Below are 21,844 nucleotides of genomic sequence, written 5' to 3' on the forward strand. Positions count from 1 at the left end.
TTCCTCTCAACTGTACACTTTTTACATGATTCGTGTTAACGTTATAATGACTTACATTTGCTTCCATCCTAATATTTTTGTCAGCCAACTTTGCTGAAGAAAGTCTCCAGCCTTGGGTCGCGTAGCGTCAAATTCGTCATGGGAACCACTCGATATGACTAGTCATCGCGGTCTCCCAGCGTCGAGGGCTGGCCCTTTGGAGCCATTTCACCCCATCAACACCTGGTCACTGGCCCTGGCCCTGCTGTTGTGCCCTGGCCCTGCTGCTGTGCCCTGGCCCTGCTGCTGTGCCCTGGCCCTGCTGCTGTGCCCTGGCCCTGCCTGCTGTGCCCTGGCCCTGCTGCCGTGCCGGCCCGACTCCGCGGATAATCTCTCCCTCCAGCAGGTGGTGTGTGTTTGTTGTTTCGCCCATCAAGCAATACGTTTTGTATGACGTCATTAAGTGTCGAAGTTGGGTCAACAACAAAAATAAATGGCTTATTTGCTACATGAGTTTTATTTGATCGAATTTAAGTTTAATGCTTAATTTGTTACGAGTGTACTGCTGTGGGACACGTGACTTCCAGGAAACGTTGATAAAAACACTATCGGAGTTGTCTCGAGATGGTAATGCATATTCATGTCATGAGGCTGGTAGCGTAGCGCCTCTCTCCATTGAATGCAGCCGGTCGACGTCACCCTTATCGAATATTTAAAAAAATATTACAATAATGAGATCGCTCCACCAATCCAAAGTCAAAGAAAGGATAAACTGGACCCCCCACTGTTAGGGCGGAGAGACATGCATCTTGTCAGTATATCCATAATCTTTGTCAATTACAGTTTACCCAATTTGACCACAACATTCAGAAGTCAGAGAGCATAATCGATCCTAGATCAGCGCCCTGGAGCAAACTATCGCTGAACAGCGGCAGTCGTGTGGTAGCGACTGTTGCTTTTGTTAGCAAAATGGCGACAAGCGGAGAAGCCCCGGAGTCTTGGTATCTGGCGCTGCTCGGCTTTGCGGAACATTTTCGCACCTCAAGTCCCCCCAAGATACGTCTCTGCGTCCACTGTCTGCAGGCGGTGTTTCAGTTTAAACCGCCGCAGAGGGTCGAAGCCCGAACTCATCTCCAGCTGGGCTCGGTACTCTACCACCACACCAAGAACACCGAACTCGCCCGGAGCCACTTGGAGAAAGCGGTGAGCATTCCCTAGGAAACTTCGTGGATATTGTGGAGGGGAAAGTAAGGCCGCAGTTATGGCAAAGCAGTCTGTGTGTTGCAGATCAGAAAAGTGAACCAACGTTGTTGATTTCATCCGTGAGAATATTACATTATCTCGTGACAGCTTACATTAATTGTTAGGACATCAACATTCCATGTGCAAAACGGATCATTGAAACTAACTTTCGCACTCTTCTTCCACAGTGGTTCATATCACAACAAGTATCCTTTTGCATTATAATGGTTTCGTGTGTGAGAGTATGCATCTAACTCAGTCGTTCTCTAACGTCTCCTAATCATCAAACCCTTGACTAGGTGAATCAGGTGAGTTAGTTCAGGGCTACAACAAAATAGTGAAACATCTGGGGTTCCCGGAGGAGGGGATAGACTGTTTATATGGTTGTTGTTGCGAGCCACTTAGTATTTACACAACGATGCTTACTGACTATCTCAGAGATGTGCAACTCCAGTCCTGGGGCGCCTGACTTGTCACACTTTTCCCCAGCTAATACAGCTGACTTCAATAATCAACTAATCATGATTTTCAGTTTAGAATGCAAATAGTTTAATCAGCTGTGTTTGCTAGGGATGGGGAAATAGTGTCAACACCACTGTACTTTCATGGTCCATGTTGCGTAGAATGTTGCCACCACTTCCGCACTACGTTCTTGAAAAGACAAGGCTGAGAAACAAGGGACTTTTTGGTAGTTTGAGGCCTGGGGTTTCGAATATGGAGGACAAGGAAGTGAGGTTGATGGGCGTCAAGTACAAAAGTGAAAAAATATTTTGGAAAAGTTGAAGACACAAAGGGGGAACCTGGGGGGAGAGGGAGAGATACAAAAATGGGAATTCATGCTACAGCAGTTTTAAAAATAAATGATAATGGAGGATTTGGAGCTGCAAGGGTTGGAGGTTGATGTGTCTGTGAAGAAAGAAAAGGATGACAAGGATGATACTGCCCCAGTGGGAGTGAGATTTGTTGGAGAGATCCTTGCCTTCTGGCTGATTACATATGTGGTGTCAGGTTGGGTGGAAAAGAGTTTGGGGACTGAGTCAGTGAAAGGAACTCGAGGTGGACTTGCGCTGTTTTTATTAAAATGTTTTATTCAGTCCAGAGGGAACGGGCGCTCTTCACCACGCGCCTAGGGACAACCGTGACTTGTTTTGCTCTCTGGAGCACGGAGTGGAGCGTTGAAAGGAGTGATACCTGGGGTAGTGTTAAGAAGGATCAACTGAAATTGAAGATTCCCGGTGTCTGATACCCGCCGTTTAGTGCGACGCAGACTCCGTGGTGAGTGTGAAACAGAAGACGCTGAACTGATAAGTGTGCAGTCCGGGCATGAGACAAAGGAATGTGTAGTATCGGTGGAAAAAGGTGTGTGTGTGTGTGTGTGAACTGTAGGGGTACCCATGGTGCTGGAGATCAGAAGTGTCCTGTGAGAGAGGGGCAGGTTGAGGTTGCCAGGATCAGAGTATTACAGAAGTTGTCGTATGCTGAGTTAGTGAAGAGAGGAAGATAGGATCCCTTGCCCTGAACCCAAGAGGCACCCTGTTAGTAGGCAGAGACCAATAGAGAGTTATAGGAATAATGTGCTGGTTTCTTGGTTGGTTTCTTCCCTTTCAAAGCCATGGTTATCAACTGTAGTGCAGAAATGGAACGTAAATCACAGAAAATAGATGTGGTGACAACTGCAGAGAAGTATACTTGGGTGTACAAGATTTTACTGCAGAAGAGTGTGTTAAACGATAGTGTCCTGTCCTCCAAGCTATTTTTCTTAACTTTTCCCTGGCCTTTTCCCCTTCACAAAGTTGAATGAATTCACACTCCAGAAGAGTAGGTGGAAACACAGGGCTAAATAAGAAAAATGTAAACTGGCCTCATACTCCAATACAGTAGGTTGCGGAGTATGCACCTCTCGGTTGCAATCCGCCAATACAAATTTAAAGAAGGGTCTCCAGGGGAGGTTTGCTAACCACTGATCTAACTGGAGAAGTGTTGACCATGCTTTCAATTATTTCTTTTTTTTAATCTGCATTGATTGTAATGTGGTTGTGCAGACTGCAGAGAAACATATTTTTCCTTTACAAATAATACCAGATCCCTCAGTTTGAAGATGTCAAATTTGAGGCTGCAAGTCTTCTGTCAGAGCTCTATTGCCAACAGGTAAGTGAAGTGTTGTTATCCTTGGCACCCTGTGGCCTTCCTTCACCTTGCACTAGGCCATTTCCTGTATTTAAACAGTTCTGTTCACATGTTTGTCTTTGCAATTTTATTTGTTATCCTTTCTGTAGTCATTCAATGTTTTTTCAAGACAATGTCACACTCGTGTCAATGTCATACTCATTCATTTTACTTTTTGGCTGTTATGTCATCACAAAATAAGCTTGATCAGTAATCCTTGCATTGTCTTTTCCCTCATTGAGCTGCTTTTGCATGTAAGTGAACTCTGAAACTAAGATAAAGTAGCATATGGTAGTTTGTTTAGAAAACACTTCTGATTGTAGGTTTTTCTATTGTAGTAAAAGTGATTGATGTCATTGAACTGATTTTATCTCTGGTCTTTTTTTAGATTCTGGTTGACTCTGCAAAGCCCTTGCTGCGGAAGGCCATCCAGATCTCCCAACAGACTCCCTACTGGCACTGCAGATTACTCTTCCAACTGGCGGTACGTCAACCTAACAACTAAATCTGTAAATTTAAGTTTTGAAATAACCTCTCTTCAGTGACTTGAGAAATGATTCACACCCCTTGACTTATTCCACATTTTGTTGTTACAGCCTGAATTCAAAATGGATTAAAACAAAAAACAATATCACACATCTACACACAATACCCCATAATGACAAAGTAAAAAAAAAATGTTTTTAAATGTTTGCTAATTTATAGATAATGAAATGCGGATCTCTCATGTTAGAACCACCTTTGGCAGCTATTACAGCTGTGAGTCTTTCTGGGTAAGTCTTTTAACCTGTCTGGGAACGTGGGACGCTTGCGTCCCATCCTAGTCAACAGCCAGTGGAATCGCGTCGCACGAAATACAAATACCTCATAAATGCTATAACTTCAATTTCTAAAACATTTGACTATTTTACACCATTTTATAGATACACCTCTCCTGAATCGAACCACGTTGTCCGATTTCAAAAAGGTTTACAGCAAAAGCAAAACATTAGATTATGTAAGGAGAGTACCCAGCCAAAAATAATCACACTGCCATTTTCAAAGCAACTAGCATGCATCACAAATACCCAAAACACAGCTAAATGCAGCACTAACCTTTGACGATCTTCATCAGATGACACTCCTAGGACATCATGTTACACAATACATGCATTTTTTGTTCGATAAAGTTCATATTTATACATAAAAACAGCATTTTACACCGGCGCGTGACGTTCAGAAAATATTTTCCCTCAAATGCTTCCGGTGAATCAGCGCTACAATTTACAAAATTACTATTCGAAAACATTGTTAAAATGTAATATTGTCATTCAAAGAATTATAGATGAACATCTCGTGAATGCAACCGCATTGCCAGATTTAAAAATAACTTTACTGGGAAATCACACTTTGCAATAAACGAGGTGCTATGCCCAGAAAAATAGGCTAGGCGATACAGGGTAGCGCCATCTTGGAACCATCTAAAATCAAATATACTATTGTAAATATTCCCTTACCTTTGATTATCTTTATCAGAAGGCACTTCCAGGAATCCCAGGTCCACAACAAATGTAGTTTTGTTTGAAAAAGTTAATAATTTATGTCCCAATAGCTCCTTCTTGTTAGCGCGTTCCAAAGGCTACTCATAATGTACGAGGTGCGCGGGACTTGTCGTCACGAATGTGCAAAAAATATATATTTACGTTCGTTCAAACATGTCAAACGTTGTATAACACAAATCTTTAGGGCCTTTTTCAATCAGAGCTTCAATAATATTCAAGGCAGATGATTGCATTGTCTTACTAAAAGTTTCGGAACAAAAGGGTACCCATGGGCGCCCGCGTCATAGTAGTAATGGCCCTCCCCCTATGACCAACTTTCCAGGCCTCTCGTTCGGCCAGTTTCTACCGGAGAAGACTCAAACCACTTTGTAAAGACTGTTGACATCTAGTGGAAGCCTTAGGAAGTGCTAAATGAATCCTAACTCACGGTGTGTTTCATAGGCAAAGTGTTGAAGGTGATAACACAAATCAGATTTCCACTTCCTGCATGGAATCTTCTCAGGTTTTGGCCTGCCATATGAGTTCTGTTATACTCACAGACACCATTCAAACAGTTTTAGAAACTTTAGAGTGTTTTCTATCCAAATCTACTAATTATATGCATATTCAAGTTACTGGGCAGGAGTAGTAACCAGATTAAATCGGGTACGTTTTTTTATCCGGCCGTGCAAATACTGCCCCTTAGCCCCAACAGGTTATTAAGAGCGTTGGACACCTGGATTGTATAATATTTGCAAAAATCCTTCACGCTCTGTCAAGTTGTTTTTTTATCTTTGCTTGACAGACATTTTCAAGTCTTGCCATAGATTTTCAAGTAGATTTAACTAGGCCACTCAGGAACATTCAATGTTGTCTTAGTAAGCAACTCCTTGTGTTTTAGGTTATTGACCTGCTGAAAGGTGAATTTGTCTCCCAAGTGTCTGCTGGATAGCCGACTGAACCAGATTTTCCTCTAGGATTTTGCCTGTGCTTAGCGCTATTCTGTTTATTTTTATCCCAAAACACTTGCTAGTCCTTGCCGATGACAAGCATACCCATAACATAATGCAGCCACCACCATGCTTGAAAATCTGAAGTGTTAGTCAGTGATGTTATGTTTGGGGCAAATCCAATACGACAACGCTTTGTATTCAGGGTATGAAGTTAATTTCTTTGCAACATTTTTTTTTTCTCTATAGTTTTATACCAAACAAACGCAACATGTAAAGTCTTGGTTTCATGAGCTGAAATAAAAGATCCCTGAAATTTTCCATATGCAGAAAAAGCTTATTTCTCTCAAATTTTGTGCACAAGGCTTCCGGTTTAGCATGTGGCCATCCTTAAGACACATTGTATGTGTTGCACTGATTGAAGACTTTTCTGTTGACCTACTTTACTCTTTTGTGAACACCTTTTCAAATGGATGCACCGATGCTGCACAAACGTCAACCTGCTATCTCCATTCGCTGGGGAAAGGAGACAATGGGTTTGGATAGGAGGGGAAGGGGAGTGACCTTTGGTCTTTTTTTTTTAAATGTGTTTTTTCGTCAGTTTTCTCTTATCTTTGCAAATGTTCACACATTTTTCCTTTCAATATTTTAGATGGCTAATATTAGTAGTATGGGAATAGGTAGGCCTAATCCTATTAAGTTTTTTATACTAAGACCATGCATACTCTTGTCAAGGGTCTTCTCCCAGTTGGAAAAAGCTAAAAGCAGAGGTGGTATTTTTTACAAGAGACCCATTTACGCATTAAAGATCACTCAAGGCTACAAAACTCCAGGTTCAGTCAGGTTTTCCACTCAGACTTTAACTCCATAGCCAGAGGGGTTGCAATTTTGGTTAGTAAAATCATAAATTTCTCTACTACTGTTATTTCAGACACCATTATTTTTCTCGTATTGAGTATTTCTTTATTGATCATAAGTTACTTCCAAATGTCACCTCTTCTGAATATTTACCCATTGTAATTTCTGACCATGGACCTTTAGCCCTCGACATAGTCCTATCAGGACAAATTCGTACTCCTCTCTGGAGATTCAATGCTCTTCTTCTGTCTGATGCAGACTTCTGTAACATTATCTCCACTTCTATTGATCATTTTATTTTTTTCAAATCATACAAGCTCAACCTCTCATTCTCTTTTATGGGAATCACTTCAGGCCTTTCTTATTTTTCTCATTTAAACAAAACTCAGGAAGCTAGACTAGAAGAACTCTAGAGCCATCCTTGACTTAGACCACCAAAATGCCTTGACGCCTTCTCCAGAGCTATATAAGCAACGGTTGAGCTTACAATCTGAATTCAATCTCTTGTCCTCTACAGATGCAGAACGGTTACTATTGCGTTCACGTGGTACCTACTATGAACATGGCGACAGGGCAAGTCGTCATGTTCAAGTCGTCATGCTGCTACCCATCTGATTCCCCAAATTAAAGATTCCTCTCATAGCTTGATTTCTGACACTATGGGGATCAATGACACCTTCAAATGTTTATTCCTCCATGGCCTGTATATGTCTACATTTCCATCAGATACTGCCAATATGACAACATTTCTGGCTGAACTGGAGATGGCCTTGATTCTCCTCTCAGCCTTGAAGTTAGTCTATGAAGTCGATGCAGAGCAGTAAAGCTCCAGGGCCTGATGGGTTTCCAACTGAGTTCTTTAAGAAATTCAATACCAAGTTAGCCCCTTTACTTTTGTCTATGAATAATGAGTCACTTGAAAATGGCTCACTGCCACCTACCCTAACACAGGCTTCAATAGTGCTTCTCCTTAAAGGGAAAGACCCTACTTCCTGTTCTTCATATCGGCACCTAAGCCTCCTTAATGTGGATGTAAAGGTGCTGTCGAAAGGATAGAGGCGTCTGGAAGTAAGTAGTCTTACCAGGACTCTTATCACAGGAAAAACAGCTTTATAAAGGAAAGATGTTAATTTAATATTTATGTTAAACAAATCTCCAAACTCCCCTGAGGTGGTAAACTCCCTAGATGCAGAAAAGGCATTCAACAGAATTGAATGGGAGTACCTATTTGATCTTCTTAAAAAAAATTGGATTTGGGGACAGATTTAGCTCGTGGGTCTGTCTCTTGTATACATCTCCCCAGGCCAGTGTCTGTACCAATGTCACCCGTTTTGCCCTGGAACATGGTACACGCCAAGGCTGCCCACTGTCCCCTTTATTATTTGCCGTAACCATTGGGCCCTTTTTAGTAGCTTTACGGGCATCCTCCTCTTTCCAAGGTGTAACATGGGAAGGAGTTGAACATAGTAACAAATAATCTGCATATAATGATAACCTAGGTAAATAACCCTGTAACTTGTTTACCTTCGATCCTTTCTATTCTGGAGAACTTTGGCTCCTTCTCCGGTTACAAGCTGAATTTCCAGAGAAGTTGGTGCTTCCCAATCAATCCTGCAGCGCTCCAGCAGACAGACTTGTCTTTTCAGTTTAAGCTCTCTGGTCTCAAATACCTTGGAGTGATCGTAACTTGTTCATTTCATTCTCTCTTTTTCTGCAAACTTTGCTCCCCTGCTTACGCAAATGAAATCTGATTTTCAGAGATGGGTTAGCTTACCACTATCACTTATAGGAAGGGTTGATGCTGTAAAAATGAACAGTTTACCCAAATTCCTTTTATCTATTTCAATCTATCCCATTGTTTTTTTTATAAAGAAAGGAAAGTAAAAGGTACCCAGCATTAGATCTTTACTTCAGAGATGCACGTTTAGTGGAGGGCTGGCACTACCCAACTTTTTATATTATTACTGGGCAGCCAACTTTCAGTAATTTGCCATTCTGGTTACAAGCTCCAGATACCCCATGGTGCCACCTAGAGGCAAATTCTTGTATTTCTGCTTCTCTTTGTGCTTTAATCTGCTCTTCTCTCCCAGCATCCCCCTCTCGCTATACTGGCAATCCTGTAGCGCTTTCCTCACTTAAGATTTGGTACCAGTTTCGACAGCATTTTAAATTCTCCTCTGCATCTACTATGGGTCCTATTGATAAGTCACTTATTCTCCGCTTCCCTAATAATGCTTTCTCTCACTGGAAAAGGAAAGGTATTAAGTCTTTCCAAGACTTTTATGTGTAAATTACATTTTTCTAGTTTTCCCAACCTGGCCTCTAAATACTCTTTGCCTCCATCTCACTTTTTCCGTTACCATCAAATTAGGCATTCTCTTCACAATTTTCTGGCTTCCTTGCTCCACCCCCTTGCCAACCCTGGGATGGTTTATTGACTCTATTACCTCGACAGAAAGCAGTCATTTCTCAGATTTATCTGTGTATTGTCATTGGACAAACACACCACCAACAACTAAATCTGCTTGGGTACGGGAAATGGGTATTGAATTTACACAGGAGTGGTGGGATGAAGCTATTGATAGAGTACGCTCGACTACATCTTGTACTCGTCTTGGCCTCATACAATTTAAGGTTTTACAGAGTGCATCCATCCACCTGACAGGTGTGACACATCAAGGAGCTGATTAAACAGCATGATCATTACACAGCCTTTAAATGTTCTTCTATTTTTCTGTCTTATTGGATCATGTTGTCATGCATGGTTTGTCTGACAGATGTTATTTCTATGTAAAATATTCTGTAACAAGTGTTGTTTTTGTGCTCAATGGTGGACAATAGAAGGCCACTCTAAAATGTGCAGTTTAATCACACCACACAATGCCACAGATGTCTGAAGTTTTGAGAGAGCGTGCAATTGGCATGCTGACTGCAGGAATGTCCACCAGAGCTGCTGCCTGAGAATTTAATTTTAAATTCTCTACCATAAGCCGCCTCCGTTGTTTTAGAATTTGGAAGTACGTCCAACCGGCCTCACAACAGAAGACCATGTTTAACCACGCCAGCCCAGGACCTTCACATCCAGCTTCTGCAAATCTGGGATCATCTGAGACCAGCCGTCCGGACAGCTGATGAAACTTAGGAGTATTTCTGTCTGTAATAAAGCCCTTTTGTGAGAAACTCATTCTGATTGGCTGGGCCTGACTCCCCAGTTGGTCGGCCAAGTCAAGTGAAATCCATAGATTAGGTCCTAATGAATTTATTTTAATTGACTGATTTCTTTATATGAACTGTAACTCAGTACAATTGTTGCTTTAAAAAAAAAATAATAATAATTAAAAAAAAATGTATTCTTTAGTGCCTTATTGCAAACAGGATGCATGTTTTGGAAATGTTTTTTGTCATTTAGGTTAGTATTGTGGAGTAACTACAATGTTGATCCATCCTCAGTTTTCTCCCATCACAACCGTTAAACTCTAACTGTTTTAAAATCACTCATAGTGAAGTCCCTGAACCGTTTCCTTCCTCTCCGGCAACTGCGTTAGGACGGACACCTGTATTTTTATAGTGACTGGGTGTATTGACACACCATCCAAAGTGGAATTAATAACTTCACCATGCTCAAAGGCATATTCAATGTCTTCTATTTCTACCAATGGGTTCCCTTCTTTGCGAGGCATTGGAAAACCTCCCTGGTCTTTGGTTGAATCTGTTTGAAATTCACTGCTTAACTTAGGGACCGTACAGATAATTGTATGTGCGGGGTACAGAGATGAGGTAGTCATTGAAAAAATGTTAAACACTATTGCACACAGTGAGTCCATGTGACTTGTTTAGCAAATTGACTCCTGAACATGTTTAGGCTTGCCATAACAAATGGGTTGAATCCAGTGACACAATTTAAATTTAATCCATTTTAAATTCATGCTGTAACACCACAAAATGTGGAACATGTAAAGGGGTGTGAATACTTTCTGAAGGAACTGTACTTTATATATTGATCATTAGTTACTTTCCTCAATGGTCCTGTTTTTCTTCCCCTCAGCAACTGCACACGCTGGAGAAGGATCTAGTGTCAGCCTGTGACCTCCTGGGGGTCGGGGCAGAGTATGCCCGGGTAGTGGGCTCCGAATACACCAGGTAGTGTTGAACCATTTGAGCAGTTCTCACGCCCGTACATTGTCAAGATGTTGTTTTACTGCTCTGATGATGACTAGTGTTGTAGTCTGGTTATACGATGTTACTGAACCTTGTTTTCTATCCTCCCGCACAGAGCCCTCTTTCTTTTGAGTAAAGGAATGGTAAGTTGAGAAACATACTGGTCATCTCAAGATTCTCTCATGATGATGAATTCAAATTAAGTAATGATCACTTATGACGTAAATTCAATATTCAATTCAGCTGGAGGCACTTGAACCATTGCTTCCTGAACTGTTTTAATGAAAGTCTCGATACCCACCTAATAGACAAAACAAATGTTATTTTGTGCTGTTTAAAGGGATAATCCACCCCAATCCACTAATTCCTAAGATTAACAGTGTTAAATAACACAATGTTCCTTTTTTTTTAAGAAAAGTGAAATGTCACCCTGTGTGTTTGTCTAAAGCTGCTGCTGATGGAGAGGAAGCTTGGGGAGGTGCACCCCCTGCTGACTCTGTGTGGGACCATCGTGGAGAACTGGCAGGGAAACCCCATCCAGAAAGAGTCCCTCAGGGTGTTCTTCCTGGTGCTGCAGGTCACACACTACCTGGATGCTGGACAGGTACAGAATCAGTATCGCCTTTTATTCGCCAAGAACATTTACACATACCAGGATAGATCTATGAGTTGAGGTCAAATACATTTACACTCAGTTTTCACAATTCCTGACATTTAATCCCGGTAAAAATTTGCTGTTTTAGGTCAGTTAGGATCACCACCTTATTTTCAGAATGTGAATTGTCAGAATAATTGTAGAGAGAATGATTTATTTCAGCTTTTATTTATTTCATCACATTCCCAGTAGGTCAGAAGTTCACATACACTCAATTAGTATTTAGTAGCATTGCCTTAATTGTTTAACTTGGGTCAAACATTTCAGGTAGCCTTCCACAAGCTTCCCACAATAAGTTGGGTGAATTTTAGCCCATTCCTCCTGACAGAGCTGATGTAACTGAGTCAGGTTTGTAGGCTTTCTTGCTCAAACACGCTTTTTCAGTCCTGCCCACAAAGTTTCTATAGGATTGAGGTCAGGGCTTTGTAATGGCCACTCCAATACCTTGACTTTGTTGTCCATAAGCTATTTTGCCACAAGTTCGGAAGTATGCTTGGGGTCATTGTGCATTTGGAAGACCCATTTGCGACCAAGGTTTAACTTCCTGACTGATGTCTTGAGATGCTGCTTCAATATATCCTTCCTCATGATGCCATCTATTTTGTGAGGTGCACCAGTCCCTCCTGCAGCAAAGCACCCCCACAACATGATGCTGCCACCCCCGTGCTTCATGGTTGGTATGGTGTTCTTCGGCTTGCAAGCTTCCCCCTTTTTCCTCCAAACATAACAATGGTCATTATGGGCAAACAGTTCTATTTTTATTTCATCAGACCAGAGGACATTTCTCCAAAAATAATGATCTTTGTCCCCATGTGCATTTGCAAACCGTAGTCTGGCTTTTTTATGGCGGTTTTGGAGCAGTGGCTTCTTCCTTGCTGAGCAGCCTTTCAGGTTATATCAATATAGGACTCGTTTAACTGTGGATATAGATACTTTTGTACCTGTTTCCTCCAGCATCTTCACAATGTCCTTTGCTGTTTTTCAAGGGTTGAATTGCACTTTTTGCACCAAAGTACGTTCATCTCTAGGAGACAGAACGCGTCTCCTTCTTGAGCGGTATGACGGCTACGTTGTACCATGGTGTTTATACTTGCGTACTATTGTTTGTACAGATGAACGTGGTACCTTAAGGTGTTTGGAAATTTCTCCCAAGGATGAACCAGACTTGTGAAGGTCTACAAAAAAATTCTGACGTCTTGGCTGATTTTCTTTTGATTTTCAATGATGTCAAGCAAAGAGGAACTGAGTTTGAAGGTAGGCCTTGAAATACATCCACAGGTACACCTCCAATTGACTCAAATTATGTCAATTAGCCTATCAGAAGCTTCTAAAGCCATGACAAAATTCTGAAAATTTCCAAGCTGTTTAAAGGCACAGCCAACTTAGTGTGTGTGAACTTCTGACTCACTGGAATTGTGATTAAGTGAAATAATCCCTCTGTAAACAATTGTTGGAAAAATTACTTTGTGTCATGCACAAAGTAGATGTCCTAACTGCCAAAACTATAGTTTGTTATCAAGAAATTTGTGGAGTGGTTGAAAAACGAGTTTTAATGACTCCAACCTAAGTGTATTTTAACTTCTGACTTCAACTGTGTGTGTGTGTGTGTATATATTTATACACACACACACACACGACAGGAATTCACACTCTAGATACAGTAGTTATATACACTTAACAGACAGGGTATGGCCTGAGTAATCATCACAAAGGCCTGCGTTCTGTATTTGAGTGTGGTCACTGGTCACAAAATATAAGGGCCTGTTATTGAAACCTGTTTGAAATGGGACTTAATCAACACGACAGGAATTAGGAGCAATAAGCACGCAGAGATTAAATCATCATACAACTCTCAGGCATTATTTCATATGTAGCCCCACTTGTAAAGGCACATACAGTGGGGCAAAAAAGTATTTAGTCAGCCACCAATTGTGCAAGTTCTCCCACTTAAAAAGATGAGAGGCCTGTAATTTTCATCATAGGTACACTTCAACAATGACAGCCCCCCAAAAAATCCAGAAAATCACATAGTAGGATTTTTAATGAATTTATTTGCAAATTATGGTGGAAAATAAGTATTTGGTCAATAACAAAAGTTTATCTCAATACTTTGTTATATACCCTTTGTTGCAATGACACAGGTCAAATGTTTTCTGTAAGTCTTCACAAGGTTTTCACACACTGTTGCTGGTATTTTGGCCCATTCCTCCATGCAGATCTCCTCTAGAGCAGTGATGTTTTGGGGCTGTCGCTGGGCATCACGGACTTTCAACTCCCTCCAAAGATTTTCTAAGGGGTTGAGATCTGGAGACTGGCTAGGCCACTCCAGGACCTTGAAATGCTTCTTACGAAGCCACTCCTTCGTTGCCCGGGCGGTGTGTTTGGGATCATTGTCATGCTGAAAGACCCAGCCACGTTTCATCTTCAATGCCCTTGCTGATGGAAGTTTTCACTCAAAATCTCACGATACATGGCCCCATTCATTCTTTCCTTTACACGGATCAGTCGTCCTGGTCCCTTTGCAGAAAAACAGCCCCAAAGCATGATGTTTCCACCCCCATGCTTCACAGTAGGTATGGTGTTCTTTGGATGCAACTCAGCATTCTTTGTCCTCCAAACACGACGAGTTGAGTTTTTACCAAAAAGTTCTATTTTGGTTTCATCTGACCATATGACATTCTCCCAATCCTCTTCTGGATCATCCAAATGCTCTCTAGCAAACTTCAGACGGGCCTGGACATGTACTGGCTTAAGCAGGGGGACACGTCTGGCACTGCAGGATTTGAGTCCCTGGCGGCGTAGTGTGTTACTGATGGTAGGCTTTGTTACTTTGGTCCCAGCTCTCTGCAGGTCATTTACTAGGTCCCCCCGTGTGGTTCTGGGATTTTTGCTCACCGTTCTTGTGATCATTTTGACCCCACGGGGTGAGATCTTGCGTGGAGCCCCAGATCGAGGGAGATTATCAGTGGTCTTGTATGTCTTCCATTTCCTAATAATTGCTCCCACAGTTGATTTCTTGAAACCTGCTTACTTATTGCAGATTCAGTCTTCCCAGCCTGGTGCAGGTCAACAATTTTGTTTCTGATGTCCTTTGACAGCTCTTTGGTCTTCGCCATAGTGGAGTTTGGAGTGTGACTGTTTGAGGTTGTGGACAGGTGTTTTTTATACTGATAACAAGTTCAAACAGTTGCCATTAATACAGGTAACGAGCGGAGGACAGAGGATCCTCTTAAAGAAGTTGTTACAGGTCTGTGAGAGCCAGAAATCTTGCTTGTTTGTAGGTGACCAAATACATATTTTTCACCATAATTTGCTAATAAATTCATAAAAAATCCTACAATGTGATTTTCTGGATTTTTTTTCTTCTCATTTTGTCTGTCATAGTTGACGTGTACCTATGATGAAAATTACAGGCCTCTCATCTTTTTAAGTGGGAGAGCTTGCACAATTGGTGGCTGACTAAATACTTTTTTTGCCCCACTGTAACTGATGTGATGAATGCATTTTATTTGGGCTGATAGGTGAAGAGTGTGAAGCCGTGTCTGAAGCAGCTGCAGCAGTGCATCCAGACCATCTCTACACTCCACGACGATGAGATCCTACCCAGTAACCCTGCCGACCTGTTCCACTGGCTGCCCAAGGAGCACATGTGTGTCCTCGTCTACCTGGTGGGATACAGGCACTGCACATGACCTTTGGCCTCTATGGGTCATATTGTTGTCACTACATATGTTAAAAAAAGGGACTTAACTTTTTTTTTCTCCCGCAGGTGACGGTCATGCACTCCATGCAAGCAGGCTACCTGGAGAAGGCCCAGAAATACACAGACAAAGCACTCATGCAGCTGGAAAAGCTCAAAAGTAAGTCAATGGAATCCTCATCATAGAATTACATATAGAGGTAGTTTAATAGGATCTCTGTGATCCTCTGAACCATACCCTCTCTCAACAGCTCCCAGTGTTTTTTTTGTTATTCAGCAGCAGTAGTAGTATTCATGTGTTTGTTGGTAACTTTCTGTTGTTATTGATTGTATTGTGTTGTCTAGTGCTGGACTCCAGCCCCATCCTCTCCACATTCCAAGTCATCCTACTGGAGCACATCATCATGTGTCGACTCGTCACTGGTCACAAGGCCACGGCACTGCAGGAGGTATGGAACGAGCTTAACATGCACATTCATTCATGTATACAGATAGTTAGACTGAAGCGCACATGACCTGCTTGAGTTTTCATCTTCCCCTATTCTCAGATCTCTCAGGTGTGTCAGCTGTGCGCACAGTCCCCAAGGTTATTCACCAACCACGCATCCCAGCTACACACCATGCTAGTGAGTATCAGTGATTCAAAAAAGCCTTTTAATGTGATTCCTTATATCTATACATTATAAATGAAATGGACCGGTAGTAATTTTGTCCTGGTTTTCTATGTTGTGCCAATCACATCCCTTATCACGCTTGTGGTCTGTTCCAGGGTTTGTACTGCATCTCCGTGAACTGCATGGATAACGCAGAGGCGCAGTTCACTGCTGCCCTGCGGGTGAGTGACGTGAGTGTGTCTAAGATACCTATTGGCAAAATGTAGTAACCTCTTCATTTTATTTTTCTTGGTGCGTTTACTGAAATACTTGTTTCACTCTCCCAGCTGACGACGCACCAGGAGCTGTGGGCGTTCATCGTGACCAACTTGGCCAGCGTCTACATCAGGGAAGGCAACAGGCACCAGGAGGTAAGAGGGCATCGGATGCATTCAGAATCGCAGGGTTGTTGTGATGAATGGCACTTCTTGACTTGGGTCTAACGTCCCTTTTTTGTTATAACAGCTTTATAGCCTGTTGGAGAGGATAAACCCAGATCACAACTTCCCTGTCAGGTAAGAGAATGTGTTTTATATGTATTTTGGCAGCTCGAAGTGCAGTACTGTGATGTTTGAGTCTAAATGGACTCCTCTACTCCTCCCGTTCCAGCTCTCATTGTCTGCGAGCAGCAGCCTTCTACATCCGTGGACTCCTCTCCTTCTTCCAGGGACGATACAATGAGGCCAAGTAAGTTCACCTATGACTTACCAGACATTGTACTAACAATTTGTTTATGTTTCCAATACATGACATACAAATAATATCTTCAACACACACACTTTGAATACCTGCTCAGTTGGAAAGAAAGCCTAAAGAGCACAACTGTGAAGCCTAAACAAAGAAATGTGCGTACGACTGTGTCTCATTAGGCGGTTCCTGAGGGAGACTCTGAAGATGTCCAATGCTGAAGACCTGAATCGTCTGACCGCATGCTCTCTGGTCCTACTGGGCCATATCTTCTATGTGCTGGGGAACCACCGGGTGAGATCACATCACAGGGCACTCCAGGGTTTTATAGCAGTGCTTCCCAGACCACATAATGCCTCAGAGCAATGCTAGGAGGTGTGACTCAATCTGAACCATGCATTTGGTGCTGTGTTTCCTCCAGGAGAGCAACAACATGGTTGTTCCAGCTATGCAGTTGGCCAGCAAGATCCCCGACATGTCAGTCCAGCTCTGGTCCTCAGCTCTGCTCAAGGGTAAGACAACAGGTGTGTGTGTGTGTGTGTGTGGTACTGACTGGGACTGTGTGTTCCTCCCTGTAGATCTAAACAAGGCATGTGGGAACACGATAGATGCCCACGAGGCGGCTCAGATGCACCAGAACTTCTCCCAGCAGCTCCTGCAGGACCACATTGCTGCCTGCAGTCTCCCTGAGCACAACCTCATCAGTGTAAGGATCCATCAATCAAGCTATCAATATGTGTATATCATTAATGCACAGCCTTCTAAAGCATAACTTCATTAGGATAAGAACTCATCAATCGATATCAGTTAGTCATCATACACCAATATTTTTGTACTGCACCATGGTGAATATTTATCCACCGAAAATGTCCAACATATACACTACCGGTCAAAAGTTTTAGAACACCAACTCATTCAAAGGTTTTTCTTTATTTTTACTATTTTCTACATTGTAGAATAATAGTGAAGACATCAAAACTATGAAATAACACATGGAATCATGTAGTAACCAAAAAAGTGTTAAACAAATCAAAATGTAGTTTATATTTGAAATTCTTCAAATAGTCACCCTTTGCCTTGATAAGTTAGATAGCGCTTGATGGTTTTTGCGGCTGCACTTGAAGATACTTTCATAGTTCTTGAAATGTTCCGTATTGACTGACCTTCATGTCTGAAAGTAATGGATTTTTTCTCTTTTCTTATATGAGATGTTCTTGCCATAATATGGACTTGGTCTTTTACCAAATAGGGCTATTTTCTGTGTACCACCCCTACCTTGTCACAACACAACTGATTGGCTCAAACGCATTAAGAAGGAAAGAAATTCCACAAATTAACTTTTAACTAGGCACACGTGTTAATTGAAATGCATTCCAGGTGACTACCCCATGAAGCTGGTTGAGAGAATGCCAAGAGTGTGCAAAGCTGTCAAGGCAAAGGGTGGCTACTTGGAAGAATCTCAAATATAAACTCTATTTTGATTTAACACTTTTTTGGTTACTACTACATCGTTTTGATGTATTCACTATTATTCTACAATGTAGATCATAGTAAAAATTAAAACCCTTAAATGAGTAGGCGTTTTGTCCAGTGGTGTATATGCACAGCTAGAGGAATTAATGTGAGACAGTGAGCTGATGGACTGAGTGTTGTTGCAGTGGACGGATGGACCACCTCCAGTGGGCCAGTTCCAGGCCCAGAACGGACCCACTACCAGCCTGGCCAGCCTTCTCTGAGCACCACCACGCCATGAAAGGATGAGAGAGGAAGGGACAGGTAGGAGGATAGAGCAGTGAAGGGAAAGAAAAGAAGCGGGAGACTCGTATGCTGCTGATCTGCATACAGCCTGGATGCCCGTCTGTTTGAACATTGTTGTGACCATGCCAACGAGAAGCCTAACTAATGCTGAAATGGAATACTACAGAGAGAGAGAACCTGACTGCCACTGGACATTTAATGAAAGTAGAGTACCTTAGAGTTGAAACCTCACATCTAATCTTTTTTTTCAAGTTTTTACTGATAGCCACATGGCAGTCAGAGCTAGCTTTTTGGTCTAGCTGGTGGTGTGTATGGTTGACTTTGAATTGCTGACAACAAGGGTTCCATAGAAGGTTTTTACACACAGAGAGAAAAGACACCACCTGTACCCCAAGCTCAATGCAGAACAATAAACTTGTGAGAAGACAGTCACTGGAGCACATGTGAGAGAACTTAAAACAATGGTTGGGTCCTACACAACAGTCCTAGTGGGCAATAAAGGTATTGGATTGGGTGAATATTTTAATGTCATTTTTATTATTTGTGTTTTTACTCAAATTTTTAATGGCAACAGTGTTGGCACCCCCTTTTTTGTCTTTTTTTTAAATTAATTTTTTTGGCATCTAAAAAGTATTGTCCCCCTGAACTCTACTACAGTACCCATTGCAACCAGAGGGGGGCACTGCAGAGTCATATTTGAGTAACCTGTTGGTGAAATGGCAAAGGACACTTTTAGTTGTATTTTATGGAACAGTTTTTAAATGGTGATAGGTTTTTCAAGAATACCACAATTCTTATTCACTGTATAATTATATGTGAAAGTCACAATTTTTTTTGTATGATTTATCACAATGCAGACTTATTTTTGCAGCCTACAAACCATTTTGCAATGACACTTGTGTGTTGTAAATATTTAACAATTTATTTTACCAAATGAATCATTTATTCGATTTTGTAAAGTTTAACTATTTATATACCAGGTTTGACAATATCAGTTTCACTTTTCTTTCTTTTTGCAGATGTTTTTGTAATATGGCATGTAAACATTTAGACTTTTTCTCCATTGTGTATTTAGATGTTTCTTCTGAATGATTTAAACATGTAAAGGCTATGTTTGGTCAGTTGTGAATCAAATGCTCCAGCTACGACAGCCTACAACAGTTATCAAGTCTATTTTATACTATGGGGTTATTATAGGGTGGTGGTTTTCTTTATGCTGGTATTGTTTAGATTTTTTTTTCAACACATTATCAAGAAAAGTTTCGAATAGAATTGCTAAAGGAAATAGTTATTTTGCATCCACTTTTTTATTTTATTTTTTATGCTGATCTGAACACTCCAACATACAAACGTTACCTTCAACTTTTCTTTTGAGACCAAATAAATAGGCTATTACAGAGCATTGGTCCTGATTTGATTTGAGACAACAGATCATCTAACAGCTCTGTTCAACCCATGTAACAGACACCTTGACCCCAATCCTATGAGAATTGGCTATACACGACACTTAAAATGCTAATTTTCACATTTATGCTTGAGGGCACATTTTATGCCCACAATTTAGGCTGGAAGAGATGTGTGGAAATGGCTGAAGGTCAGGCAATGGTACTTTGAAAGAAACTATTAAGAACATCGTTTCTGCGTTGGAAATGTCTCTCCCCTCTATACCCCTTCCTGAGAGAACGGTAAAACCAAAGGTCTAATTGTGTGTAGTGACCAAGGTTTGAATTACACATTAAAAAAATTGTTGGCCAGACCAATGTTCACATTGTTAACCTTTTTGGAGGTTTCCATGTTAATATTGTGAAGCTTATGGGAGAGCCCAGCCCTTCAATGGTCTTGATTTTTGTCCTCCAGATATTGATCAAACCTAAATGAATAATGATGCGAACAGAAGGAAGTGTATAGAAGTCCCAATTGCCCTGTCCCAGTGTGGCGTATGATCTGTATCTGAGGTTGTTGTACACAGAATTCTTATTCCATATGACACTAGTCTTACCTTGACTGTGTCCTTCATTCCTCAACCTCTTTGACAAAACGCAGGTTCCTCCCTCAGACCTTCCCCAATGTGTTTTGAGAAGGTTGAGGAATCAATGACTCAAGGAAAGACATTTGAGATTTATTCAATGGTTGCTACCACAGGGACATTAGCAGTTGGTAGAAGTCCAAATACATATTATCATCCCCTAATGGATCGGGCATTGGTCCAGTAACCCGCAGCAAAAGGTCGCTGGTTGGAATACCCGAGCCATCAAGGTGAAAAATATGTCGGTGTCCTTGAGCGAGGCACTTAACCCTAATTTGCTCCAGTGGCGCCATACTACTATGGCTAGGGTTGTGGTGGCATACACTGTTCCTACGTCTGTAGTTAGAGGCATCTCCTACCTCGAGCGGACATTTGCCAGTTACTGCGATCAGTCCTTCAGAGACTCAATCACATCATTCTCTTTATGTCTGACTTGCAGGTAGAAAGTGCACTTAACCGCAGGTCTAGGATCTGACTACCCTACCGCTGATCTAAATCTTAACTGTTAGGGAGATGACAAGATATCTGAACCTGTATCAGAGTGTAGAGGCCACTTCTACCCCCTCAGACAGCTCCACTGAAAGGGCAGGAGAAAAACACAAATACCCCCACATAGAATCTGCTTCATCTCAATGCACATGTTTACCCCCCAATGGTTTTTGAAAGAATAGATTGAAAAGAGGTGAGCTTGGGAAGAGAGGAATAGAGAGAGAAGGAGGAGGGGGGAGATATTCCAAGGCAATGCTGCGAGTGTGATACTAGCCACTGATACTTATTAGGTAATAGGTGTCTTAGCAAAGCTATGAGGAGGAAGCCACTTCCTGCCAAATAGTGAGTGGGGCTGATCGTGACTGGGACAGCTACTTTGTGCTTTGTTATAGTACTTAATGGGAATCATGTTGTTGCTGGTGGCCATTACCTCATGCAGGGAGAGTAGAGAAGCCACCGTCCTGACCAGACCACAGTGAAAGAAACGCAGTGTGCATCTGAAATTAGGACGTGGTTCTTTTGTTCTCATCGATTGATCATTATAATGTGTTGTGGTTGATGAATATTTAGCAGAGAGTCTTTATGAAAGACGCATAATGAATGTGGTCTGTTTTCTCACTAATGCTTACTGTAAATAGAAGAAAAACAGAGAGTGAGTTAGAGAGTGTAAGGGAGTCAGGGAATGTAAGGGGACTTATAAAAGGGGGCCATAGCATGAACAAACTTACATCACAAGCACAACACTTCCATTGTAGTACTACATTTACAAACTTACAAGTGTATGGGAAATAAAGTCGTACGACAGGGCAGCAGGTAGCTTAGCGGTTAAGGGCGTTGGGACAGTAACCGAACGGTCACTGGTCCGAATCTGTCGATGTGCCCTTGAGCAAGCCATTTAACGCTAATCGCTCCTGTAAGTCGCTCTGGATAAGATGATCTGCTAAATGACAAAACATGTAATGACACGATAGCGCTAGGGGGAGGGCTGAGAGTGTTAAAGAAA

General features: G+C 41.7%; 1 protein-coding gene across 3 annotated transcripts; it reads left to right on the top strand.

The window, feature by feature from the left end:
- The first annotated feature begins 654 nt into the window (after positions 1 to 654).
- On the top strand, positions 655 to 20,082 carry LOC115169367 (MAU2 chromatid cohesion factor homolog). 3 transcript variants are annotated; one of them, XM_029724920.1, is made up of 19 exons: positions 655 to 1,182; positions 1,410 to 1,427; positions 3,304 to 3,369; positions 3,776 to 3,871; positions 10,761 to 10,855; positions 10,989 to 11,016; positions 11,322 to 11,477; positions 15,050 to 15,196; positions 15,298 to 15,388; positions 15,574 to 15,677; positions 15,777 to 15,854; positions 15,998 to 16,063; positions 16,169 to 16,252; positions 16,347 to 16,396; positions 16,491 to 16,568; positions 16,751 to 16,862; positions 16,990 to 17,080; positions 17,147 to 17,274; positions 18,227 to 20,082. In XM_029724920.1, exons 1-19 carry the CDS (start codon positions 949 to 951, stop codon positions 18,302 to 18,304), a joined length of 1,800 nt encoding a protein of 599 aa, XP_029580780.1. In that variant the 5' UTR covers positions 655 to 948; the 3' UTR covers positions 18,305 to 20,082. The 3 variants fall into 3 exon arrangements, with proteins under 3 accessions (XP_029580780.1, XP_029580779.1, XP_029580778.1); XM_029724919.1 differs by having other exon boundaries at positions 656 to 1,182; positions 11,325 to 11,477; positions 15,998 to 16,072; XM_029724918.1 differs by having other exon boundaries at positions 657 to 1,182; positions 15,998 to 16,072.
- Positions 20,083 to 21,844: the final 1,762 nt, after the last annotated feature.

This window comes from Salmo trutta, chromosome 31 (assembly GCF_901001165.1).
Source record: "Salmo trutta chromosome 31, fSalTru1.1, whole genome shotgun sequence".
NCBI lineage: Eukaryota > Metazoa > Chordata > Actinopteri > Salmoniformes > Salmonidae > Salmo > Salmo trutta.

Coding starts and splice junctions, on each gene's coding strand:
- LOC115169367 (XM_029724918.1), top strand. CDS start 949: ATGGCGACAAGCGGAGAAGCCCCGGAGTCTTGGTATCTGGCGCTGCTC. Junction 3,370..3,775: donor CAGAGCTCTATTGCCAACAG/GTAAGTGAAGTG, acceptor GTCTTTTTTTAG/ATTCTGGTTGACTCTGCAAA. Junction 16,397..16,490: donor GATCACAACTTCCCTGTCAG/GTAAGAGAATGT, acceptor CTCCCGTTCCAG/CTCTCATTGTCTGCGAGCAG.